This window comes from Struthio camelus, chromosome Z, assembly GCF_040807025.1.
Source record: "Struthio camelus isolate bStrCam1 chromosome Z, bStrCam1.hap1, whole genome shotgun sequence".
NCBI classification, from domain to species: Eukaryota; Metazoa; Chordata; class Aves; order Struthioniformes; family Struthionidae; genus Struthio; species Struthio camelus.
In genome coordinates, this window is record NC_090982.1 from 54,052,854 (window position 1) to 54,080,474 (window position 27,621).

A 27,621-nucleotide genomic window follows, 5' to 3' on the forward strand; every position below is an offset into this window, starting at 1 on the left:
CACCAAAACCCCTTAAGGACTCAAACCGGTGTGAGGCAATTGGAGACAATGGAGGATTTGCATCAAAAATTATTTTTACTCCAAGCCAAATGCTTGTTGTAGACATATTCATTTAAGCCCAGTACATGTCAAATAAATACCTTGCCACGACTGAAATGGCAACAGAGGACAGGGGAAGTAGGTGAAAGGTTTTCTTAAAAAGATTAAGAGAGAGTGAAATTTGGGGGCATTTCTTATTTTTATCATATCCATTTTTCTTCATTTCTAATTAGAATCAACTCAGAGGAACAAGTATCCCCAAAATGCCACAAAATCTTTTAAATCCACAGTGATGGAAGTTGATTTGATTGCTTGAACCCATAAAAATACAACTGGCATGTTTTAACTTTCTTTAATTTTTCTCAGAGGTTTCAGTTTTTAGCTCTTTTACATTTGTTAGAGTAGCTATAAAGAGTATGGGATCAACACTGTAGAGTTACTCCCACAGGCCATTTACCTCAGGTCTAACTGGGTTATCAATGGATTTTCCTGTTTGCAAGATCAGACCTTTAAGTTGCCTTTTAGCATATTCATGCTTTCATTGTACAAGAAGTGCTATGCTACAAAATATATATACAAAAGATGTATTTTATCATCTGTTCTAAAATATATATCCTAAATGTATTGTGTAGGTAATATACGTATAAGATACTGTTTCATATTCACACAGTGGATGATGAAAGTAACATTATATGATTATAAAATTATGATAATTTTATATATAACTTAACAGAGGATTGTCATCTGACGTTACAGACAGTTTAGCAGTAGATGACTTGTCATTAAATTGACCAATAAATAGGTAATTAACATATCTGAATTTAATGGATGCATTTTTAAGGGGTTTCAAGTTCTTACTTATGCAAGTGATAGAGTCTAACACTTGTGTGAATAGATCATTGACGTTTTCCCTGGCAAAGTGAAGGAACAAATTTTCAACCATCTGGATAGAGATGACTTTCAAAAAGATGCCTGAATGTTTTCTAACTTGTCGTAGTGAACACTGGTCTAGGACTTACCAGTATAAGGGAATTAAATGTGAAGCAATGATGAGATGATAAATACATTGCAAAAACAAATTTTACTGCTAACTTCCTTAAATGATTCTTAAGAAAGGTTTATTATTTGAATTAAGGCCTTTTGTTCTTCTACATAATGGGATTATATATGGAATATTTTCCATCTGAATGTATGTATTTTTGAAGTCATGGAAGTCTGTGAAAGATGATAACATTCTTCTTCCTTCTTAAAAGTCTCTCACAAACTAGGGCCAGAAGGGATGCCTGCAGGCTAGGGGAGCCTGCCTTAATCACAGTAGAATCCAAGGATGTGCCTTGCAGAGGCCAGGAACTAAGAGGAAGTGTGTGTGTGTGTGTATGTATGTGCACATGTGTGTGTATATTTGCATGCGCACATGTGGAAGGACTTGGGCATGCTTAGAGCTAGAGCTGGAAGCCCTGGGCCATCTGCTTCAGCCGTGGCACAGACTGAGGAAGGAGCGCTCTCAGACTGCTGCACTGGTACAAAAAAGGTGGCCAGTCCCAGCACCAAATGTGGGGAGGAATCTAGAGAAAATCTCTCAGAAGAGACTAGTGACTCCTTTCTGGCTGTCAGAATTTCCCAAAGCCCTACGTTCAAGCTAAAATGGAAATTTCAGAATAGAAAAGATGATTGGGAAATTTTAGAGGACCCAGAGCAAACTGGGTCCTTCAGTACTGCATAATAAATGAGAACCTGACAGAGAAGCCATGGCATTCTTCCTCTGAAATCATAGTTGTATCAAATTTGAGTGGCAGATGGGTGTCAAATTTATATTGAGTGTTGATGTATTTTATAGTCGTAATTTTATTCTGTTCACTTAATTTTTAAAATATGTATGAATTCAAAACTCTTTTTAGAAAAGATAAGTACATTAATATGTTTTGCATGTGAGCTATCTATCCACTGAATCTGGAGCATTTACTGAGTATTGAAACTTCTATGGCCAAAAATATATAAGCTTTTTGTGTCTTCTCACAGGATAATGTCTGATCCCTTATAAGAAGGTCTGCTGTTTAAGCATCACCTGGGTCTGTTCTCTTAGGTTATTATTAGCAGCTAATATCCCACTGTAGCAGAGTACTTGAGCTGTTATAGTGGAAGTGAAGTCTCCAGGGCTTGACATGCCATGTTGTGACATTTCTGTGTCACTCAAAGATGGCCATAGTCAATTTCTTTTTGTTTAAGTGAAGGTTATATCCTTGATTCTTGCACCATTCAATACAATGTTTTTGTTTATTTTTTTCCAAGTAGGCTCATAAAAGAAGGGATGCCTACCAAAACTTATTTGTTTTGGATTGATCATAGAGAATTATGTAGCTGAAGCTCATTTGATCCCTTTAGTCTCTCATCTCCCCTACTGCTGCATCAGGGAGCCCTTGCCCTGACCCTAGCAAGCACTGTGGCTGAGTTATCAAAAAAGCTCACATTGTCGACCTCAATTTACTTACTGATCTCTATGAAGAAATTAGCATTCTGCAAGATGATACAGGACAGGAGCCCTCAAAGCTGTACTACTGAACCCAACACCACCACTGGTTATTAGGTGTATCCCAAATGCATTAGAAAAAAAGGCTGTTGGTTTCTCACTTGGGTCCCGATAGCTCCCGGATTCCTATGACAGAGTCCCTGTGGTACTTATGTATCCGCTGGCAATTACATGCTGGGATTTTTTTCCTCTACCAATAGTGTCTGCACTTGATTCCATGGGAATATTTTCCTGTTCAGCTTTTCCCACTCTGGCTCTTCAGCCCATGCTATATGTGATTTACTGCTACTTCTGTCTTACACTGACAGAATCAAGTAGGGCCTATTTCTGCATTGTATAACTGTCATGATAGCTGTAAAGAGGATCATCTTTGTGAGCCATTTAAGCCATTGGTTGCAGGCAGAATGTTCATCTCATCAATTTGATCAAGACTGAAACTATTTGGTATGCTCTTCCCCATTTCATATGTGATCCAAAAAGCAAAGACTACATGTGCAAAGATTAGGAAGAGATGGTGATCAGTGGCTCCCGGTTCTTACGTGCGAGTAGGGAAGTTGAGAATAACGAATGTGAGTGACAGCTACCCAAGGGAAAGGGAACTACACACCTGTATTTTTTTGTGATTTGAGGAAAAAGATGATGTTCTTAGGTCAACTAGGTAGCTAATTTTTGATTCAGAAATATGAGACAAAATAGCTTGAGAAAAGAATGTTCTTCCAACGCAGAACTAACCTTTTTCCCTCCTTGGTCATTAACAGCCCATCAGAAGATTTCAGGAAGTCATCCTGGAACACAATGAGCTGGTGATGATTTTAAGTTTCCCTCAGCATGTAATAGCTCCTAGTAATTCGTAAGTGTATATGCTTCAAAAACAATGATATTGGCTGGTTTGCCGGTTTAAACTGCAGTATTCTGTGCAAGACGCTGCAACTAGTAAGTGCAGAAATACACTGCACTAGTACATGAGTATTAATGTGTACAATGTGTTTATTAAACTTATCCAATATACACTGATAATACACACCAAATTAGCTACTAAAATTTAGTGTGAGTTGGGTGTGCATGTCTTTCAGGTCTTATTTTTAGATACCTTCTCTTTCAGAGTTTTTTTGCTACGTTTCTGAGACATTCTCATAACAAGCACATGAAATAGGAGGATCAGGTACAAACTGCATTTGGTGCTGGATTTAGGAGAAGGCTGGCAATAGGGACTTCTAAGAACTTCTAACAGGAGACCTTCAGCAAGCACATGCTGTCTTTCTGTTTAGAAATGGCAGGTGGCGTCGCCTTCTCTGTTAGGTAAGGGTATAGCAGTTGAATCTTTGTGACGACTGGTAAGAGAAAGGACTAACCGCAGCCCTCCCAAAAGTGTGGTGGCTTTCCTCTGCAATCAAAGAATTACCTGTTCCTTGATCGTCCAATGCATGTAGTTTTGCCTGATAAAGAAGGTTGTAAAGTTGCAGTCTAATCAAGTAACAGTTTCCTATGTCTTGCTTTTCTTCCTTTTTGACCTGGAATAAACAAACACAAATAATCACTGGCTAAAAATGAAAAAAAAATAAAAAAGGCAGATAAATTGTTATAGCTGTCTCTTTGCTTTCACAAGGCTATGCTTCCTTTTCTCTTATCAATCTGACTTTCGGAAAGATTTTGGATCCTAGAGATGTTAGAACCTGCCTCCACCCCCATCACACTTAAGTCATTTTTCAGATACAACTGTATGATCCTCCACATTTATACAATGGTACTGATGATTTTGGTCAAATCAGGTAAAGTGGTGGCTGGCCAGTTTAAGGAAAGTTTGTTTGCTGTGACATGTAATTTATTTCACTTTGAAACAGGAGTAAGCTGTAGAGTAGAAGACCGTTTCTAGAGTACTAACTGTGTACCCGCATGGGACACTTTCTACATAGTGCTAAGTAGCTGGAGCTCTGTAAATTTACTCCCTAACTTGCTGTGCACTAACTTTCCTATTGAGACAAGCCTTGTGATAGTTTCTGAATGCTATTTTCTATAGTACATTTTTAAAAATCAATATTTTCATACATATTGCAGAACTGGACCACATTTGGGGCCTGATGTAATCATAGGGAAGTCATTATAGATGACATGTTCGTAACAAGTCTATGTTCTGTTGAAGCAGACTGGTTGAAGGTCTGAGTAAAACAGCCTTTTGAGAGGTACAACAACATTTCTCAGTGCTTAAGATGCGTTCTTACAGCATTTGGGAGGAGAATTAAAATGTTGATAAGACTCTTTAAGGCTCCACCTTCCTCTAGAGCTCTGAGATGTCACCCTCTGTTAAACAGAATCACTGTTGATTCTTTTGGTTTCCTGAAGATCGTCTTGAGAGATTAGTTATTCTTATATAAGATTTCATAATGGAGATTTGGAACTTTGCATTCTATGGCATTTTCCTCTCTTCAGCTGAATTTTTCTGTATTCCTTCTTTCTTGATTAAAAAAAAAAAAAGGAAGACAAGTATTTTCACAGTTACAAAAAAGAGAAGAATCTGTTTTGCACATCTTCGTATATGAAGTGAAATCTAGAGCTCAGGCTGAAAATGCCAGTATTATGTTATAGCTGAGTGAAGCTCGTCTTTTTACAGTAGATGCTATTTTGTCCTAAACATGTGATCGCCTGCTTTGTCCTGTCCTCTGAAAGTCCTAGAAATGAAATATGCCCCACAGGAGGGTAACTGATTAAAAAAACTAAATCTGTGGAAAGGCTTCAGTATGAAGAAATATAGAACTGACATCACTAAAGATAAGATACTGGGGTAGGCAGACCCCTAATTTTATCTGGGATGGAAAGTTCTGCATGAACATTACCTGGCCAATGGTGAATATTTTTCACTTAGAATATATGATTACACTGATTTTAAAAAATACAAAATGGAAACAAAAGGCAAGACACAATAGTTCAGAATTATCATAATGTTGTTCAGGTAGCAATTGCGCAGAATTGGAAGTTAAGAGTATTCAGTGAAAAGGATTTGTGTGTGTGATATTTCAAAGAAATCAAGATTGTATATGGTATTGATAATTGCTACTTTTGCATCAAAAATCTGGACTGAGGTGTTCCTTTTGGAGTTTCTGATGCAAAAAATCATTCACATCTCCATTGTAAAAGTCTCTTTTAGAGCAGTGTTTTCAAAGATGCAGCCTATATGCTGAAAAGCAGTTACTAGAGCATCAACAAAGAATGTCTGGTTTTAGAAATATTGTATGTATTGCCATTTATACAAAAGGAAGCTGAAAGGCACATTAACTTTAGTGCAGCAAACATAGTGATAGAGACACTAGTTGCGAAATACTGTTTTTATAAGTATAATTCATTATACTTTCTTTGATCCAGTGTTACAAATTAGGGTCACTTGTGTCAGGAGATTAAAACCTTTTTGTCTCTCTTTGATATCAAACTATTCTTTTTCAGTCCCTTTTATCTTGCAGAACAGCGCTGTGCAGCAGAGCTACAGCATCTTTGTCAGTTCATTCGTGTTATTTGCAGCAATCGTTTAATTGGTTTGAATCCTAATATTATTTAGTCATACTGTCCTTTTTAACAGCAGAGGCTCTTTAATATCCTAAAAATGTTGAGAGGCTCTAGTGTTAGCTGGGTAAGCATATATATAAGAGATACCACAAAGAATTTTGGGACCATGGTGGGAGTGCAAGGTAGCTAAATTGGATAGAAAAAGAAGAAACCCATACAAGTCAAAGTGAGATTGTACATCAGAAAAACTACAGCAATCTACTGAAAATTAGTAGATGATAGTCATGAGTAGCTTACAGTGAACCACAGGTACCAGCTTCCCTGAAGCACAGAAATAGGAACTTGGAGAAACTTGTAAAAGGTGTCCTCAGGGAATCTTCCATTTTTTCACTATGATACCTTTAATCCTAGAATTGTCAAGCCACATGGAAAATAATGGGACTGAATAGTTCAGTCAGTTAAAAGTTAGTATTATTTCTTTTATCAAAAATATTAGGTCCTTCTGTATTTCTAGAGCGGTTAGGTTTTGTATAAACTTTAAAACAAGTGAAGTCAAGTATTAAATTTGTATTACTCTTTCTCTTTTAATTTAGGATCATTATCTGTGACTAACCAGACACTATTCAATAGAAAGAAAGAACTTAAAGCCCATATTTTTTAACAGATGATTCAACGAGAGGCAGAAGTAAAGAATAAGGTAACTGCTGTGGCGTTGACAGACTCTGTTCACAATGTGTGGCATCAAGAAGCTGGCAAAACTATTCGAGAGTGGATGCGAGAGGTGAGACTGAATTTTTTTGAAGAGTTGGGGTATATGCATCTGTATAAGATCCTATAAACATTACTTTATCTGCCGACCTCCTCCGTTTCTTTGGATATGAAAGAGCACAGTTACAGAACAGTGGAAATTGTGTGTCTATACCTGCCTCTAAATTAGAGATTAAAACTGTTTTTGAGCTTCAAAATTACCAGTCAAAAATAATAAGAATCAACTCCAGTGTTTCTTTTTTGTGTACAGCAATATAGAAATATATAACATAATTAATAACGTAAGCATGGTCTGATAACTGGAGCAAAGTCCTAGGGGCACTCTGTGCTCCGGAGTTCTGCTCCTGACTTACTGGGTGATGGTGGAAAAGACCCTTCCAGTTCTTTGTGACTCAGTTTGCTGATTTGTACGACTGGCAAAGAATTTTTTTCTGTCAGCAGTTTTATGAGATGTAATTGCTTCTAAAGTGCTCTGAGATTTTCTGATGAAAAGGCAGCATATTCTTATTACTACTGTACAAGAGGAATGGCTGGTTGGTCCAAGATTATCTGATGTCAACTGATATGGCTAGCAAGCACACTTTTCCACTCTTGGGTGAAGTATGATGGAATGCATTCATTATTCATTTTAATGCTTAAGTATGGGATTTATGAGATGAAAAAACAGAATTTGTAAATTGAGACCAGCTACACTTTTTTTTATGAGTCTCTTTTCCAGGTCAAATAAAGCTCATATTTGTGTTTTCTACATTCCCATTTCAGAATGTTAAAACAATAGGTATATGGGGCACATATAAAATAGTTTATCCTGAACTTTCAGTTAGATATCAGCTTTTCCCATGGATTTAGTGAAACATTGTGTATAGACAGTCTATTCCTGAGTTAACCTTACAGTTTTATAGGCCATGACTGATGGGAATAGAGAATCACCTGGGATGCAGTCTGACAGCTCTGGCTTAAATGTTAAGAATATAAAGAATGGTAACCCCTACAGGCTCTGTCAGAAAAATCCCCATTTTCTTTATGGGAAATCAAAACCTTAAAATATATGTTATGTAGTAAAACTGAAAATTTTAAATCCTGTAATTTGAATCTGACAACTCCATTTTTCTTTAAGCATTTATTCTGAATAAGACAAGTGCATTACCTTTAATTTCATTTGCAGAAAGTAGATCTTAAAGAATAAGTTAAATGATTAATGGCCTAAAAAGTGGATGGAGTGTCATAACTTACATTAGCATGGAAAATCTCCTATAAGAAAGAAGAATTTTACATATGTGAAGTGTGGCTGAGTGGTATTAAGACTAGCATATCACCTGGATATCTCTTACTTTAATCGGGTTTAAGGCTACTGGTAAAATGAATAATAATTAAAATATACACCTAATCGCTGCCTGTCTGTAAGGCTAATTGCTGTCATTGAAAGAATGAATTGTTAAAAAAGTAATTCTTCATTGAAGCTCTCTCTCCTGTATCATTGGTGGCCTATTTTTAGTACCTATAGAAGTCATGATTTTTGAATTTATTAGGAGCTGTGATGAATGATAAAACAAATCATCCATTTACATATCTTGACACTGCTTTCGAGCATACTTATTTCTTACAGGCAAGTGTCACATTGTATATAAAAGCTGGTTAATTGTGTGCTAATCTTCTGTATTATCTCGAGCTCTCTGATGTAGCATTCTATCAGTAGTTAATATTAATTTTACTTATTTCAAATGAATGTAATACTTCATAAAAATTCTACTTTTATAATTTCTACCATCTTACATTTGCAATTTCACATTCAGCTGTTAATTAAAATTATACATGCAAATTGTAAAATGTATAGCTACTTTAAACCTTAAAGCCTTTGTGAAACATAGAAATACTAAAATTTTAACCATTTTTTTTACTAAAAAGTTACATTACTGGATAGTGTGTTTGTTTTCATGTTTTTTTTTCCATCCAGTTCAATAGTTTCATTGATCTGCTGTTTCTTACAAAAATCTGCCATGCTTTGTGAACTTCACTTTCTAATCTCATACAGCAACCCTTCCTTTATGTTGTTCCTGCTCTCCCTGGTCCCAGAACAGTAGGGTTGCCTTGACAAATCTATTCAAAAGCCATTCCTCGGCCTTTATTGGTGGGGACTGAGGCCTTTGAAATTCTCTCCTCACTGCAACACAGCTGACATCTTCTTCCAGACAGAATGAATTAAGGAAATACAATAAGACACTTGATCTACCAGTCAAGGATCTTTCCACAGTGAGGACGGATTCCATGGTGCACAACGAGGGCGGCAAGCATCTACAAATACACAATACATGCTTGTTTACCAGAATAGCAATCAGCTATTTTTACAATCAAGATTGATGGGATGATTTTTTAGAAATCTGTCTGAAAATTCATTGGGTCTTTCCAAAAAAGTTATGTGATTTTTTTTTTTTTTTAATAAAGTTAGTCAGGTTTCCTGAAAGAGAAAACTCAGATTTGTAATAAGTAAAGCCATGTAGATCTTGTAGTTCAGCTGGCAATCCTATTAAAAATGTATTTGCTTTATAATTAAATCTTCAGTTCAATAGATTTGGAATGGTTTCAGCATCTTTTATTAAAGGTGTATTATTTAATGCTTTAATTCATGGTCTTCTCCGAATAGATTCCATATGGAGTAAAATATTTTAAAACTTCATCCTATTCAGAGATTTGGGAACAAAAGGTAAATTTAAATGCTTCCATAGTTCCCTAAAGACCAATATTTACATTTTTCAATGTCCGTACCAATTCATCTTAGGTATAGTGGCAGTTATTTGAATATTAATCTGCTATCTTGTTTACTTTCACTCTGTTAAAATTTACTGTTTTGTAATTTTACAGCCATTCTCTCCACAGCATATTTCATCCAGATACCCTGAAAATTATGACCTCTTAATGTTTACAGGCAAGCGGGCTGAGTATTTATTAAAATACTTGTACAAAGCTTAAAATGCCCATGTTGGTCCCATCATCTGCTTAAGTCCAATCACACGCAAAGCAGCACTTAAATGCATGCTATTTAAGCACGTTACCAATTTTGTCCCGAATTACAGTCTTACTCTTTTGTCTTATTTCATATGAAACTGCAATATTTAAGCATCAGTTAGTATCAATAAGCCAATGTCGTTTACTTTTCAGTCCCCATTGGGACTGTGATTTAAATTAGGTGCAAGGTTGTATTTTGATGTGATCATTGTTTTTTCTTACAAAGTCTGTGTTTATTTTTGCTTTAAGTTATTGACTTACCAGAAAATTGTCTGTCTGATATTACAGAACTGCTGTAACTGGGTGTCTAGTTCAGAACCACTAGATACATCAGTAGAGTCCATGTTGCCAGACTGCCCCCGTGTCTCTGCAGGTATGCATTTTCCTTAGTAGCAAGTGTGCCTATGTGTTTGTGCCCATGAGTAGCTTGCTTATTTAACAGTACAGTTGTTTTTTTATTTGATTTTAAGACCTGTATGGCTGAATATGGCTGAAAGCATATGACTGACTGAATGCTGTTATTTTATACATTTTACTCCTTATTTTCCACTTTGTCTAGGATTCAAATTCTGTTGTTGGCTTATAGCTTATATTTTATAGTCTTCTCTTCTCTCTGAGTTTAATTAATTAATGACTTATTATAAGTAGAAGCTTAAGAAAAATAGCAGAGATCATGAAAACTGGGAAATTCATGATTTATCACTCAATAGGTATCTAACTTTATGTAGACCAGAGATATCTAACTTTATGTAGATAAGAAGATTTTAAGATAATATGTTAATGAAAGGTACAAGTGAGTGAAATAAGACACTTTCCTGAATTTTGATCAACATAAATCTAGTTTACATAGCAAATTCTTTACAATTTCCAAGAATTTTGGTGCGAGATATCTGTTGGTTTGGATATACTCAGCTACTGTCTCATTTGTGAATCCTAAATCACAAGGAACACATGAAATAATATACAGAGCACTTTGTTAGTGTGTAATAACAAACATACTAGTAACAACCCAGAAAGTGCATGTAATTGTCAATGTAACAGGAAAATCTCAAATCTCTGTGGTAAGGCGATCCAAAATACAGAAAGCTATTACTGAACTTCTGTGTTTTATTATTAGATTTCCTGAAAGCCATAGGTAGCATATTTCCATACCTATATATTTTTTCCATAAAATCAGGTTCAAAGGAACATACTGTCCATGCAATATTAATTTAAAAGCTGGGATGCTGTTTGACCTCACTCTCTGAGATGCAGTTGTTCATTTGACAGGTGATTTGACAAGAGATTCATATCTGTCTGGATATGTGAGGCTATTAATGAGACCTAACCCTGGAGATGAACTTTAGTTTACTGCGGAATGTTTTAAGGATATTTAAGGGAGTTGTGCTTTACTTGAGAGCACGCAATGACCAGAGACCTGTAATCACATTGGTACTGTGGAGATGGGACCTAACCATGCAGATCATCTCTTATGTCCAGACTCAATGACATGGCATTCTTCAGTGGTTAGGGAAGTGAAATGTTACTCAAAGTTTCATAGACTCCAAATTCATATACGAATTTTCTGCTGCCTTAGGGAAGACTACTACAATTTAAAAGAAAATATTACTCCATAATAGAATTCTTCAAAACAGAATTAACTTTCCTGTGTGTGTGTGTGTGTGTGTGTGTGTGTGTATGTGTTCACACGTGCCAGTTGTGGAATAGTACATATTATAGAGGTCATTTTGGTCAGGTAGATAGGTGCTCGGATAGCAACCAGTCAATATTTACAGTACAATTGCCAGTACTAGAAGTCCTCACTTTGAACTTCTGTTTTGTTTCTTTGTGGTCATTCTATGAAAATAATGTAAAAGATAGGATATAAAAGAAGTCCTAACTGTTATTTGAAAAACAGACTGACACTTTAATAGAAGTATGAATAAGTCTGAATTTTACATTTCTATTGAGGAAGGGTCATAGTGGGCAAAATGTTTATATTCCACTTAATGAAGTCCCAGCTCTACTGAAGACATTGGGAAAAATAATAATTTAATTAGGGTAGGATTTTAGCCAGTAATGATGGCAAAAGTAGGCTATTTTTAATTAATGCATGCATACAATGTCACTAGATTCAGATTGCTGATGTTTTAGAAGTTATTGTAACAGAGTTAGATAATGATTTAAATGTAAGTTAGATAATATCATCTTAGTTCTTTATAACTAAAGACAGTTTTAAATAGTATAGCTTTGTATGACTATTGCTGCATTACCAGTATACTCATGTTTTTGTGCCTATTTCTTGTATTCATCTGTTATATGGGCAACTATAAGACATTTAAAGAGGAAGAAGTGAATAATTCCTACAGTGTTTTTATATGAACAATGGCCTATCTCTGCATTATAGCTATGTGTAATAAATTTATGAAATGAGCTAGATGTAGGAGCATTAGTGTTTAATGTGAGAGATTTTATTTCACTTATTTTCTGAGAACTGCAGTACTGAAATAGCCCACACTAACATACTGGCAGCATTGCCCTTGGTATTTAAATGAATAACAGTGAGAGCAATGAGAGCAACAAAAGGAGATTTTTTAAAATAAATCCTTTGCAGATTCTCTTCTCTTTCTACTTGTAGTCCCAGCTCTTATTTGTGTTAGTACTGGGAAGTAAGTTGAGGAGTAACTGCCTCTTGGTCAAGTCTTTTGAGCCAGTATTTCCATAAAGGGTCTGATCTTCAGCCATTCAGCATTTTGGGATTTATAAGCAACCTCCATTTTTTTGTGAACAGTCAATATTTATCTCACAGTCTCTTGCTTGTATTTTCCTTACAAAGCACTCGAAAGAAACAAATGGCCATCAAACTGTAAAAGCAACTTGTATTTCCAGATAGAGTTGTTCAAGCTTTTGATTAGAACATTATTAAGTGATTAAAATGTTTGCCATAATTTATTCATGTGTTATTTACTTGCAAAGAGGAATGAATGCACTTTAATAATTAGACATTGTAGGCATGAAAGTAACAGTGATACAGACAATTTTTGAGAAAGCAAGCCCCAGTAAATCCATCCTGTGGCCTAAGTAACATCTTGTGGATAGAGCTGAGGTATTGCAGGGATCCCATCTTCATGGTCTTTCCTCAGTGTCTTAAAGATTTGGTTACATGCTAGTGTCATAGCACAACATCTTCCTGTGGCAGGTTATCATCACATGGAAGAGATTATCTTCTAAAAGTTCTGTTTTATCCTATGTGGTGTACGGAATCCTAAAAAACTTCCCATGCAGTGTTATGAGATGTCTACGCTAGTTTGAATGTCTTCTGTCAGATCTGGAGCTCCTGTTCAGGCTGTCTGTCAAACAACTATCCTTCTTGTTACCCTTCCTTGTTCTTTCCAACAAGAACCAGGAATTCTTCTTCTGCAGAGAATTACTCTTCCTGAACTATTTCTCTTTTACCAGAGCAAGGTTGGCGGGCATGAGTTCCCTCTGCTATTTGTTTGGCTCACAGCACTCTCTAGTTTCCAGCTTGAATGTGGACAAGTACACAGGTAGGCTCCTCAGTTGCTGCTCTAGCTGTCAGCTCGTCAACTTGAAGGAGCTCTGGGTCAGCCTTCTGCCTTCTGTCTAGTCTCAGCAAACTGCGTGCTACCCCCTTAGCCTTCAGCCCTCATGTTAGAGGTCCTTTTGTATATCATCCCTCAGTCCTCATCCAATTCTCTAATGGAGTCAAACCAAAAGGTATCTCTTCTTTCTCAGAGGAGATGGATCCACTTCCCATCTATCCAAAGACATAAGCAAATACAGGGTGCAGAAACGTGAAGACTTTAAAAGCAGTCGTTACATTGAAGATCATGACATAAAAGATGCAGGAGTCTTATTGGTTAAGAGATTAGAGGTGACCAAATAATTTGATACAGCCAATGCAATTGAAGCTTTCACAGCAGGAGGTGTCATGTTACTGCTAACCCTACTTGTAGCTCCTTGTATATAACATTTCTGATACCTTACAGTATTGCATCTCATTCTGGAGCAGGGAGTTCACAGGCTCCTCAGGAAGCCATCCTATTGGAGCAGGTGCTGTGCAGGAATGGCTTAAAGTGAGGATGGGGGAAAGCAGGTCCATGCATTTTGAGCTGTGTCCACCTCTACTGCAATTCAGGAGTTAAGTTACTTTGATTTCTGAATAGTGCCGACAAATAACATTAGCCCAGAACAGGTACTGTGATAAATTTTGCCAGGTAAGCATGGCCTTTGTTTTCCTGAATGCTGTTATCTTTGGGTGCCTCTCAGGAAGCACCTTAGTGTTTGCATAGGATGCGTTCCTTAGCTCATGTATTTCTGCCAATGATAGCTTTTTGTTTAGGAGAGTAGATCAAACTTTGTTGCATTTTGCCAAAGTGGATATGCACCAACACTTATTTACATAATCAAATAAAAAGAAGTTATTGTAGCGTTAGAAAAAATGAATTGCCTAATCAAATCCTTTTAAAGTCTCTCTAGTTGACCCCTCAAATCACTAGCTATTCTTCAAACAGTTGCAGTCAATGTAGTTAAAGCATCGCAAAATAAGGAAATTATAACATCAAAAGACAAACAAGATGACACAATGGAATGGAACGTTGACAGTAATCAAGAAAAGCTCTATTCGAGGAAGAGCTTAATCTTGAATATATATCTCTATAATACAAAAAGAAGTGCAAGAATGAATTCACGTAACTAAATAAAGTGGGCATGGGCTGGCTGCAGAAATACACAAAGTCTGAATTTGGGGGGACAGATGAGACCCATGTTGGAGGTGCTGGGGACCAATTTTAAACTTCGAACAGTATTCTAAGACAGACCCCAGATACTATTTCCTGGTACCAAAACATCAAGCTTGACTCTATATGTTACATATAACATTTAACTTCAGTTAGGCAAAATTTCTAACTGGTGTCAAGTACAACTTTTTTACTTTGTTACTGTTTACTTGGAAGAGACCATTACTGATATTTATAACAGGCTGCTGCAGGTGTTTGTGAGGATTTTTACAGATAAATAAATAAAAGGAAAAAATTACCTACCATAACCACCACTGCACATCAAGAAAGAAAACATAGTAACTGTAATTAATGTTCACATAAGGTGTTTTTTTTCCTTGGATATTTGCCCTGACTTCCAAAAGATCCCACAGAGTCATGCCTTAACCATGCGGTATGCTGAAGAGTTGTGGAGGATTGAGTTAATACCTGAGATGAGTGAGGGTAGAGGGGAGAGAGTCGTAGTCTTCCAACGTCAGGTGAAACAGTAAGCTTTGCATATGTCAGCACAGAAACAAGGTACTTGACATTGCATAGAAGTTCAGAAAGTGACTGTCTTGCTGCTTTACCTTTTTGAATCCTTTGAACTTGGATCCCTCTTGATGCAGCTTCAGTTTTCCCCAGGCTGTACTGTGCTGTTTAAATACGGCTTTTTCTGACTAGTGGAAAATTAAAGTGGTGTTCCCTCCCGGATAGCATCTATTTGTGGTACCAAAATAGGAACTCACTCACAATAGAGTGAGCAGATATGCAACCATCCTTTCATACAGCCAAGAGGCATTAAGGCTGAAGTTTAAATTCTCTGCATCAGTGTTGCAACTTCACTGCGATGGATGGAACAGTTTATGCTACTCGGAGCTGCTGTTTCAGACTTTCAGCGTCTAAACTGATCTATCCCAGTAAGCCCTTGATGCAGTGTGTCCTCGAATCCTGGGCCCCCTTTACCTCTCTGGTTGTATCATGTTGCTGGTGTGACATGATCTTAAATGGGGGAGGAGGGCTGGCAGTTGTTTCTGACAGAGCTTGCCCTGACAAGGAGCAGAGTTGTCATCCACTGAGCCTCTCAATTTAAACATAGCCAAAAACACTCTTGCACGTGTTAAACACATTGTGTAGTTTGAGGCTTGGGGGTTTTTTGGAGATAAGCGTAAGAGACTTGCAGTTCAAAACAAATGAAAGATGAGGTTCTGCAGAGCTCAGTCAAAGAGAGGGAAAAGCTTGTTGCCTGCTGTTTTTGAGTCCTTGGCATAGCCTGATTTAACGTCAAGACAAGAATATGGTACTAAACCTTCCCCTTGAGACTGCTGCTTTGTGCTACGTAATAGAATAGCATCAATAATCCTTCTATGAGGCTACGGTAAATTTAGGTAAAGTTATTCTGGACTGTTAGATCTGCTTAAAAGCACTGATCCAAGAAACTCAATGCATAACTGGTACAGAAAGCCTTTCTTTAGAACAGAAAACACACAACCAAACCCCTGTATGCACTTGTGTAGAACTGTCAGATAAAGCCCTTGTTCTAGAGCTTGTGTTGAAATCAGTGAAACCAAGATTTTATTCGTTAGATTCCAGAGATAATTTTTATTAGCTTTCCCTAACGTCTGACTTTTGCCCACTTTTCTAAAAGTTCAATTTTGTATTTCTATAAAAAGGCGCCATACAGCCATAGACGTGCCCACACTGTGCAGGTTGTGGGGTTCAAACAGATTGATCCCCAGTGAAGTTAAACGGGCTCTACAGAGTCTGTACTCAGAGTTAATTACGTGAGTAAGGTTTATGACATCCATAGCAAAGGACCAACTTATTTTTCTCTTTTTTTTTTCCTCAGCTTTAATTACACCACACTAAATTGCCACTCTTAAATGTTTATGAATCTTGCTCATAATAAACAGGGCAGAAGCAGCCGTAAGCCGTATTAAGCGCTCAAACAATACCAAACTCATCCCCACAGTGCTTTCTAGTCCAGTTTACCAATGCTTCTGACTTTTTACTGTTTAAGTTTAATCAGTTTGATGAAGGGGTATCCAAAAGTGGTAGGTACCCAATAACTTTTTTAATTTAAGAAATAAAAAAAAAAAATGTATATTTTACATTAAGGCAGATTAGAGAATGTACCCATTTTGCTAAAAATGTTATATTTACATTCAGTAGTCATTCATGGAGATTAAGATTATGGTAATCAGTGTTCATGTTCATATAGTTCTGTCAATAAGAGCTTTTTACTTAGGAGAAAAGATAGTAATTTGTTTTAAGGTGCCTGTAGAATGCATTAGTAGCACAAATAAATGCAGGAGTCTGTGCAAGTTGCTTCTTAGCTTTATGTTACAGTTTCCTTACATGCTGGTTATCTTGGTCATACACTCTGTTTTTGCTGCTGTACATTGTCAGTCAGAGACTGGAAATTATTACGGAAACTTTGAAGCATCAGCGTATCTTAACAACAGCTTTGGCAATTGCTGCACGTGTGCGCTAAGTCCAACTTTAGCTAATGTCGCCTTAGTGTAGAGATAAGTAGCTTTTTACCTACTCCCAGTTCTTCAAAGCAGGTCTGCTTTTAGTCTCCTGCTCAGCCTCAGGTGTTTCAGGCAGCTTTTTGTTTCGTGTATGATATTTAACTGGATGCGAGCTTGTACGGTGTGTTTTGAGTAGCCTAGCTTTTCAGTTCTTTGGAAAGGACAAGTTCTGTAAAGACCTGTTAAGCAGAGTTGCAGGTTCTTTTCCAGAGTGTCAGAGCCTCGTAAATATGAAAATGTGAATTTGAGAGTATTGTCTTGAATTACCAGATGTTGCAATGGTGAGAGAAATCAATTTTATAACTTCATATGAGCAATTAGGTGCTTGATATACAGTGGGGGCTATTATTTTTTAGGACAAACCACTCATATTCATCTACTATAAAATAGTTCATATGTATTTGGGGCAGTACTGATATTAGAGAAACTTATTTTACCAAGAATTATTCTTGTACTCAAACATATCTGTTTATCGCTGCATTTTTTTAAGGTACAGTGAACTAGCTGCAATGATGTATGTTTGCTGCAGAGTCCCTGAGGCTGTCTTTGACTGTGGTAACAATGAGTAATGTAAATTATTACAGCCAGATATTTCCTATAAAACGTTTGACAATGGTTAGACTGCTGTGACCACTGCTTCCAATGCTACTTAATATTGTCTCGTTAGTTCTTTGTATATCCCTGTCTGTCCTAAGTCTTATTCTAATGTGCGGTTGCAAACCCTGGGTTCAGAGATACTTTGTTCTGTGCTTGTGCTTCATCTTAGCCTATGCAGAAGCCAGCCAGAGCGTACAATGAGCATATAAGGAGAAGCCTGTCTTCTGCACGGTCATGTTGTTAAAATGCTCCTACCTTTGCCCCTTACTGGCACTTACAGGCACAGTGGCAGTGCAATGAGTAATGAATATATTCGTGTTTTGAATAGGCAGATGCAACTTTATTGATGATTTCCAAATGATAGTTTAGACTGACACTTTAAAGACTCTATGAGAAGTATAATTCAATTATTGCTGAAAAGTCAATCTAATATCAGTTCAATCAGCACTAGTTTTGTCTGGGAACTAGTTCAACCAGCACTAGTTTAGAAGGGGAACAACTAAAACAAATGATACTTTATCTTCTAACCCTATGAAAATCCTTCAATAAGAAGTGAAATTGGGATTCAAATTGACTTATTCCTCTAGGGCATGTCAGAATATGCCCAAGCAGAAATGGATATTTATCCGCCTCCTGCTGCTTCTTGTGGTTGCAGCAAAAACTTTCTTTACATAATGGCTTGTCACCACATTTTTACACACAGTTCCTTCCCAGTCTCTCAACACAAATAGGGACCGTTATATCAGGTGGTGCACCTTTCTCCTTAGTGCTTGATTGATGGGTTAAGGTGTTGTTTAAGTGCATCTTCCATAGGGTGGAAGACAAGGGCATGCTACTCTCTCTTTTCATCTCCTCTGAAATATCTATAGGCTCCAGCCAGCAACAGTGAAACTCTTTACATGGGTCTCAGTAAGTTTTGATTCAAGTACTTTGTGGACTGAGTTTAAATGTTAGTCTTTGTATTCCAAGTTGCATCCACTTACTCTTAGTCATTTTAAAGGTATTTTCTGTGTTTCATCCTCAATAGCTCTGTGAAGCCAGAACATCTATAGAGGTAGGATCTGGTACATCAGGGTAATTTTTCATAAAGGCGAAAATTTTGCTAGGACAAAGAGCCTGTTAGGAACTATTCAGGCCCCTGAAAGAAGTAATCCAAAATTTAATGGCAATTTTTTTTTCTTTGGCATAATACGCAAAAGACCTTTCACATTTCAGCTTGCATTTTCTGTTGGAATCCACGTTTGCAGATTTGGTAGAATTTTTTAAAATGTTTCATTCTAATGGAGAACTTTTTATCTTTTTTCATAAAGCATATAGTTTAGGCCAGAAAGGATGTTTAGATGACTTTGTCTGCACTTTTATGTAAAGGTCTTTAAATGTTGCCCAGGTGTTGTTATGCTGAAATTTATAACTTATGTGTCTTCTAGAAAGTAATTCAGTCTTGGCTGTAAGGATTCAAGAGATGGAGAATCCATTGCTTCCCTATGTTCTTTGTCAGACTATTAAGAGGAGCAGCTCATTTCCAGTTGGACTTTACCTGATTTCAGATCCCAGCTATTGATTCTTGCTATGGCTTTTTCTACTAAGTTAAAGAGTCATTTAGTACATTCAGTTTTTCTCCCTGTGAATTAGATACTGGAGTCAAGTCAACTCTCAATTTCTTTTGAGAAACTGCAGAGATAGAGTTCTTTAACTCTCCTTCAAAGTTGCTTTCTCAAGGTTTCAAATGTTTTTGTACATTCTTTTGGCCTCTTCAATCTTTTAATATCCCATTTTAAAATGGACCTGCCTTCACCTTACCAATGCAATACACAGAGTTCAGATCTTCGCTACCTGCTTTTCTTATGTTTCATCAGCCAAGTGTCACATTAGACCCTTTTATCACCATATTGTAGAGAGTTTACTTATAAAGGAGCTTGTCCACCATCTCCTGATACCCTTTTTAGAAGTGCTGCTCTTCGTCTTGGTGCTGAGGTATTGTTCTGAAATGTTGCATGTAGTTATTTTTAAAACAAATAGAGGAACACAGAAAAAAACCCACAAAAATAGCTGCAGTCTTCCTTGTTAAGAAGCTGTCTGCCAGTCTTCATGTTTACACACATTACACACATTTTAACACTTAATAGGGAACTTATATTGACTTTGTACTGTTGCTGAATAGCCTTAGGACTGATACCAATCCCTATAAACTCCATCAGTAACGTCTCTATTAAATGATAATTTTCCCATGACGACTACATTTGCAGTTTACTTAGTTTGCAGGTTCTTAGGGTTATTGAGTCATATTGATTGTTTTACCTGTTTGCACAAGTAAACGAGAATTCTGCAGTTGTGCCATTTGTCCCCTTCTGAATTTATGAAACATAGATCAATTTCTTCCTAATTTGAAGTTTCGGTTATAATTAAATTTCTCCAGGTTTTGTGAAAATAGTCGGCAGCGTAAAGGAAGAAGCGCTTTTTAATGTCTCCCTCGAAGGAAAAGGCAGAGTCACTCAGGTGTTTTGCATGGCATTTGAGAACAGTCAGCTAGCAAAGCAGCAGTCAGACAACCAGCCGAACATAGCAGACACATGGCTCCAGAATAACCCAAATCATATAGGTCCTTGTTCTAGAGGTTTCACAAGAAATCTGAGGGGAACAGGATGCAGTTGCTGGAAAGGAAAGGAAGGCAAAGGACAAAAATCCATAGGAAAACTGGCTTCATTTGTTCTGCTGCTCAGAATATTCCAGAGAAATAAATCAAATGCCAGATAAAAAAAATTAGTATGCTCTATTTGCGTCTCAGTCCTTATAACCTAAACATGCTAATTCATGAAAGAGCGAAACTGATTTTGTTTGTTTAAGACTTATTTTCCATTAAGTCACATTGACCTGAATTAATTATATTTTTGTATCTTAAGAGATTATCGTTATCTTTATTATCCTTAATAGACTCCAATATTACAGAATTGTAAGGCTGAAAGGGATTTTTAGCATTTATCTACTTCAACTAGCAGCCTAAAGCACGATCACATATTCATATGTCATTTCCTGACAGATGTCCATCTAATTGGTTCTTTAGTAGTCCTGTAATGGAGATGCCACATCCTCCCTGGGCAGTTTCTTCCAAACTTCACTAGCTTTACCATGAAATGGTAGTTCCCCTTATCTTCCTTGTTGCGTACATACAAGATCAGGAGCAACTGGGTGAGCAGCGATTCCACAGAAGACGACTTACGGAATTTGTTCTCAGAAGCTGCACTTTAGTTAGCGATGTTACAGTGCCCCCAGAAAATGAAATCTGGAAATGAAGCTTATGAAACTTATGTATTTATCCCTCCATTCTGATCAATACTGCTGCAGGGTCAAATGGGATATCGTGTCCTGTTTTGAGTATTGCACCCCCGAAAATACATCAGCCAGTTGAACAGAGCATTGAGGAAGCGTTGAGAATAATCAGGAGTGTAGAGCAAATGACTTGCAATGAATATTTGAATGAATTGGGATTGCTTTCCCTAAAGAAGAGTATATTTGTTGGGGGAGAGGCATGGGAAAGGTTGCAATAAAAAAGTGAAAAGAGATTATTCTTCATGTCCGTAGTAGCTATGGCAGGAATTTATGAGCCTATATGTCCATTTTTCCTGAGATTTATACCAGGCTAACCATGCAGCTAGTCTTTTCTGAAAGCTGGATTAGGATTTTTCCCTTCTTCTGTAATTTCTCTGCTATTTTAAGTTTTATTTAAAATGAACATCAGTGGCCATGAACATCAGCTGTTTTATGATTCTTGCATACAAACCCTGCAAGCCTGCTGATTTACAAGTACTTATCCCTGAGTGGATACTGATGAGTGAAACAGAAGGTACTTCATCAAACACTCTATCATTTTTTTGCGAATAGAGAATAGAAATATATATTGAATTATTTCATACTTTTTTCTACATTCTAATTTACAGTTTTGCCATCTCCATCTGAAAAGGGACATATCTTTGCTATGGATTGCATTTGTTGCTTGTATATGAAAAAACTTCTTCATTGTACCAAGTTTGTCAGCTGTAGGTTGATATTCCTTTGATAACTTCAGCTTTCCTTGTCGTCTTTTTGTACCGATAACAAGCTATTTCCACTTTTTTTAATATCTAATGACTGATTTCACTTTTCTGCTGAACCAGGACTGAAGCGGTCTGGTTTGGGTTTTGGTCATCCAACAAACTTTTTAATAGTATCTGTCATTCATTTCTGTTCAAATATCTTCTCTTGATTAAATTTGTTAATATTTCTCTTTACCTTGAAGAAGATAACCTTTTGAAGCACCAAGCATATATATTGCTGGCTGACACTTTTCTCTGTTTAATCAGACTGAATGTAATCAGGTCAGGGTCACTGGCCCTAGGCAACTACCAACTTCCAGCCCAGTGATTTCATTCATCTTCATCCATCCTAATGCTGTCTGAAATGTTGAATTCATAGAGACCATTATATCCGTTTTGTTAAAAAAGATCTATAATTTTTAGAAACGCTAATGTTGATTTAGAACTGGCCAGAAGGGACCGACAGTGTGCATCTTCTGAACTGATGTCTTCCGTAACAGTGAAGCTTTCCATGCATCACAGATATATGCTTAAGGAGGAGCTTATCCTCATCTCTGGTGGTAGGTCTATTCCTTGGCTAGGTTGCCGTTAACCTCCCAGGCAGCATCTCCCCTTGGGCTTTGTTAGTGCGCTAGTATGCTTTAAAGACCCATGCTCAGATGAGTCTTTGGAATAAGTAACGGTGTTTTTAGAATAGAACACCATATCCTCACCGCTTTTATTTACTTGAATCATCCTAAATAGATAATATGCAGACATTTTAATACTTTAGGTATACAAGTTATCTTCATAGCAATTATATCAAATCCCTGCTCGTTGCTGGACAACAAACAAAAAGTATTAGAAAATCTCCAAGCAATGGCACAGAACTGATTTTAAAATTTCTTTTCTTTTTCTTCTTTGCCACATAAATTTATTTGCAACACATGGAGGTTAAATTTATATCATATTTGCCTTCTTAGCACCCTGCCCTCAAGTTGCTAATTTAACAGTTTTCTGGCTGCTCCAACTAGCTTTCAGCCGAGAAGATTAGCTTCCCAACCTGTGAGATAACCAAGAGATGAGAAACATGGCGCTCCATGATGCCATTTTTAGAGGCCCTTTTCACAGTATAGCTGCACTCTAAACTTTCTCCTATGAAGAGACATTCCTATATTTGGAAGGCCCAATTTTCTGTTGAGAGGACTTGTCATTTTTTGCTAACCAGTGTCAGCAACTAATCTCATCAAGTTAATGTACAGGGACAGTTAAGTGACTTGTTTTAAATACATTGTGATTGTAATCTATTAATTGAAAGCAAAAGCAAACAACTGCTTTTAGCTAATGTTCAGATGCTGATTGTTTACATAAATAGTTTTAAGAACAAGGCTAATTTAAGTGGGCATATCACATTCTTACATTTATGACATGAAAACCATACTCTGTGTAAACATTGTTTAAAATATATATATCAATATTATGAATAATTATTTATTCCAGTAAATACATTAACCTGATGACCTACATTTAATAAATAAAATTATCTTAATTACATTCTAATTTTAATGTCAAGGTGTGGAGTAGGACATTTTCCTGTATTAATACTTTTATTCTAGGTAGGTTTACAAGATGTGCCTACAACATCTTAACAGAGAAATAATCCATGTGGTTAATAGAGAAACACATTTTAGATTATGTTCTTTATTGCTACTGTGAGTACAGTAGCTAGTTTGAAGGCAAATGTCATGTACTTTTGAATAAACACTGTTTTAGCAACTATTAAGTGCCCATCATTACTCTTCTCTGTTAATTTGATCTCTCTGCAAATGAGACATTGTATATAGAAATTCTGGTTACTTTATCTGAGATTTTTATGTTACTGTAACACTTGAAATGATGCATATTATAATATATAGCGCACATATATATAATTTTATATTACATATAAATAAAGATCAAATATATTTGAAATCTGAGGCCAGAAGAATCTGACTTTTACTGTCAGAAACTCACATGAGGATGTATTTGAGTTCAACAGAAAGCTTACATACGTGTATGAAGACAGACCTCAGCTCTGAATTTGCTTTGCTGGACAAAACGGTTTATATTTACATCTCTGTGTGTTGTTTTCCTTTTTGCCTCCAAAGTGATCAGTGATTTTATATTAGAGTTCAAACTGTATACTAAACTAAGTATTAAACCAAGAAGAGCTTCTTCTCTGGTGTATTTTCAGTCTTGTGGAAATTTTCATTTGAACACTCGCGCTTTGTGTGAAACAATGATGGTCTAACCCTGCCAGAACGTATGAAGTACCGTAGTTAGTAGATCTGGAGTCCTCAGATGCAGCTGCACATATGGGAAACGTATACAAAATCTCAAAGCACTTGTTTCCCAAGAACTGGTGTCACTTTACAATTCTTGGGTAATTAAACTTTGAGGATTCATCATTACTCTAAGTTGTTACATTGAAATATTTGTTATTTGAGTAATTTGGGGGCAGAGGTCTAGACCTCCACTTATGCAACTTGTCCATTTAGTGAAATCTGTACGCTTTTCAGTATTTTCCCACAAAATCAAACATATGTAAAGAAATAGCTGAAGATTTCTTAAAGTAATACTATGCTGGAGTCTATTGATAATTCATGTATAAGCTGCAAGATACAATTTTTTTTATTTGAAGAGTACTCTGGACATTTGTGATTTTGAGAGTTTCCTGCAACTGATTGCAGAACTTAGATTTATATATTAGGTATAGCTTACAAATTCAGCTTATGAATCTTACAAATTTCTTTTGACAACTGGGAACCTGTTCAGCTGCCATTAAAATCAAAATAAAAAGTCCCAGTGGTTTTGATGGGTCTCACATCAGTCCTTTTGTCTCTGGAGACTGCTATTTTGAACGAACTGCAGAGCATGAATTAATGAAAACTTTTTTTTTTCCAAGTGTGTTTTTTCTCTTCTTATAATAGCCCTGAATGAAATTTATTAAGCATTTGTTTTATGCTTTATCTGGTGTAATTCTGTCCTCAGCCTAAGGACGCATCTCCTGTCCTCCAGGAAAGCCTAAGCTTCCCCTAGCACTCTATGTTACTGTGCAGAAGAAGAGATGAAAGCTTTAGGGGACCAGGAACTGCAAGAGCACGAAAGGGAGCCTGGCTTGGTAGCTGATAGTTAGGTCACTGTCCTGTGATGCCCCCTCTACTGAAGAAGGAAGGGAAGTTGGTTTCCTATTTCTGTGTCAGTGTTCTAGCCACTGTGCTGTCATATAAGAGATGGGTGAAGGCAACTTCCTTTCCTCATCCGTTTTTTAAAAAGACGACATCTTACTTGTTTTTTTCAAGTCACAGTTGTAGAGCTCTCAGGAGAGGTGTCTGGGTTTTACACTTCAATCTGGCAATACCGTAGCACTTAAGCATCGAAGTCCTTTGTCAGAACTGGCCTTCAATGCACGTTCATTGTTATCAGGCTACTGCATCTTAACTAAAGCATTGCTGATCTCCATGGCTTCTTACACTGTACCTGTGTGAGGAAAATCATAAAATATATGCTAATCTTATCATTAATTAGGTAATCTATCCTATTTAATTATTTTTACTTGTGCCTTGGAATGCCATGTGTTTTCTGAAAAGGTATATCTAATGATGGAGTAGTCTTACAAGTGGAGAGGCAAGACGTTCATCCAAACTAGCAGTAGGGCTTCAGATTGTCATACAGCCGAGTCTGGCTACAATCTCCTGTCCTGTATTTTTGCTTGTGTTGCTTGTGGAACTGTAGCTGTCACAAAAACCGCTCTGCAGAACTTACAGTTTACTGCCTGACAATAACTGCACTAGCTCAGGCCTCTTCCTTTGCAGTCAAGACTGATTCCTAGGGAAGAAGTTTGCTTAGAAGAGATGTGCTGTTTTATTTTTTTGATAACACTAAGGAGAGAAGGAATCAGTGACAAGCAAAAGTACCATCCGAGAGATTGGCTTTTATATTTGTTATAATATTTGTTATTGTGTGAGGACGATGTGAAGAGAAACCAGGAAGATCCAAAAGAAGAGGGCCCAGAGGAGGTCTTACCAAATCACGGTGGTATTTACATACAGGCGATCTACAGATTGCTCTTATTGAGCCAGCCCACCAAGAGCATATTTTTAAACAAGGAGCTCAGAGGCAAATTGTGCATTAATATTAGGATACCCGAACTGTGGGAGACCTTACTGGACTGGGAAGCAAATTCCTCCAGAGAATTTATCATATTACATGGTGGTGGCTTGCTTGGTGCTGGAACTATGCTTTTTTCCTCCCTTGTCAGAGGTTGTAGTGCAAGGGAACTAATGTCAGTAGAAGATGCATGTCTCCTGATATCTTTACATCTTTGTTCCAGAGCGTCTCAGAGCTCAGTAAAGAATTGAGGGTCTTTCTTATGATTTTGCATGTTGATCTCAAAACTTATGTTTTATTAAATGGTTGGAAATTCCTAGTGACATAGAAATATGAGCATTTATATCAGGCAGTTACTATCAGATTGTTTTATTTTGCTTTCTGAGAGCTCTGTTACTAGCTGATGCAAGTCCTAGTTTCTTCTCATTTGTTTCTTCATTAGAACTACACTTTATTTTGTATTTTTTTTAACAGTGTAATCACAGCTTGTGTTTTGCACCAACAGATAAATATGCTATCTTGGCAACAGATTTCTCAGTAATCATAGGTGGATTGATTTATCTTCATCCAAAGTTTTTATGAATCATGTAAAAAATATTCACTAGACATAAATAAAGAAATAGAAAATGTTTTTGATTATTTATTCTTTCCACATGCAAATTCTTTTTTATACATGCTGTTAATTCTGATAGGATTTTTGCTGCTCTGCGTCATTTTTCTAAACTTTTCCTCTGACTTACTGCCTGACTTTAATGCTACTAAATGATTTACTGAAGCTTTACAAGTGGTGTTTCGTGAGCTGAATGCATCCCCAAATATGATACAATATTGTATTAGCATTAATATGGATATTGATGCAAAATCAATGCAAATAGCCTCCATATCTAATCCCACACCCTTTCTCTCAAGTTCACTGGCAGCAACGCTAAGTTACTTCTTTGATTTCAGTGCTGAACGTGCAGTATTTTTAGAAGCTGCACTTCAGATTTTTATTTTGGTAATCATTATACCAATGCATATGAAACAGTTTTTAGAATTAAAGTTGTTTCAACATTGTTGTCAGACCTCGCTTAGATTCACTTGAGTTTTGGTTTTGACTTTGGTTTATTTTATGATTTCTCTCAGTAAAATACTGCACCAGCTTCTTGAACATGCAAAAGGTTATTGACATCTCTAACTTTGGCATCTGTGAAAGAATGTATAGTCCATTGTTAAAAGAGGGCAAGTGCTCGTGATATGCACAGCGCAGTTTGGCTGAAGTGGTCGCCATTTCATAGATACTCCTTCTTTGAATGGCTTTAGAAAAAGCGTCTGGCTCCAGCGTACTATTAGGCTGTAATTAGTGTAGCTAACAACTAATATGAAAGAGCAGAGTAGAGGTCACCATAGACTTCAAAGGTCTTAACAGGTTAAGGTTGGAGGGCAATCTCTCCCCTTGCTTAATCTGTTGCCATATCTTCTGAGTTTTGTTGAAATCTTCAGTGACCTCTAACCTTGACGTGTTGCTCTCTCATAATTTACTGGTCACATGCCATGTTCTTTATTTCTGCCCATTTAGACAGAAATGGGTCTTTGTGAAAGTTGTCTTTGTTTTGTGTTCACATTATAAATGTGCACAGGTAGACAGCTTTTTAATGTAGAATAAAGATTTCTCTGCTTTAATATTCTCGTCCTGCTAGCTTTGGACTAAACAGAAATAGTTA

General features: G+C 36.7%; 1 protein-coding gene across 8 annotated transcripts in view; it reads left to right on the forward strand.

The window, feature by feature from the left end:
* The window catches only part of ARB2A (ARB2 cotranscriptional regulator A), a 273,806-nt gene that overhangs the window by 188,405 nt on the left and 57,780 nt on the right, over window positions 1-27,621 (forward strand). For all 8 annotated transcript variants that reach the window (XM_068929018.1, XM_068929016.1, XM_068929014.1 and 5 more), the window contains 2 exons: window positions 6,726-6,842; window positions 10,121-10,205. In XM_068929018.1, coding sequence (XP_068785119.1) covers window positions 6,726-6,842; window positions 10,121-10,205 — 202 coding nt within the window. The remainder of the gene's footprint in view (window positions 1-6,725; window positions 6,843-10,120; window positions 10,206-27,621) is intronic.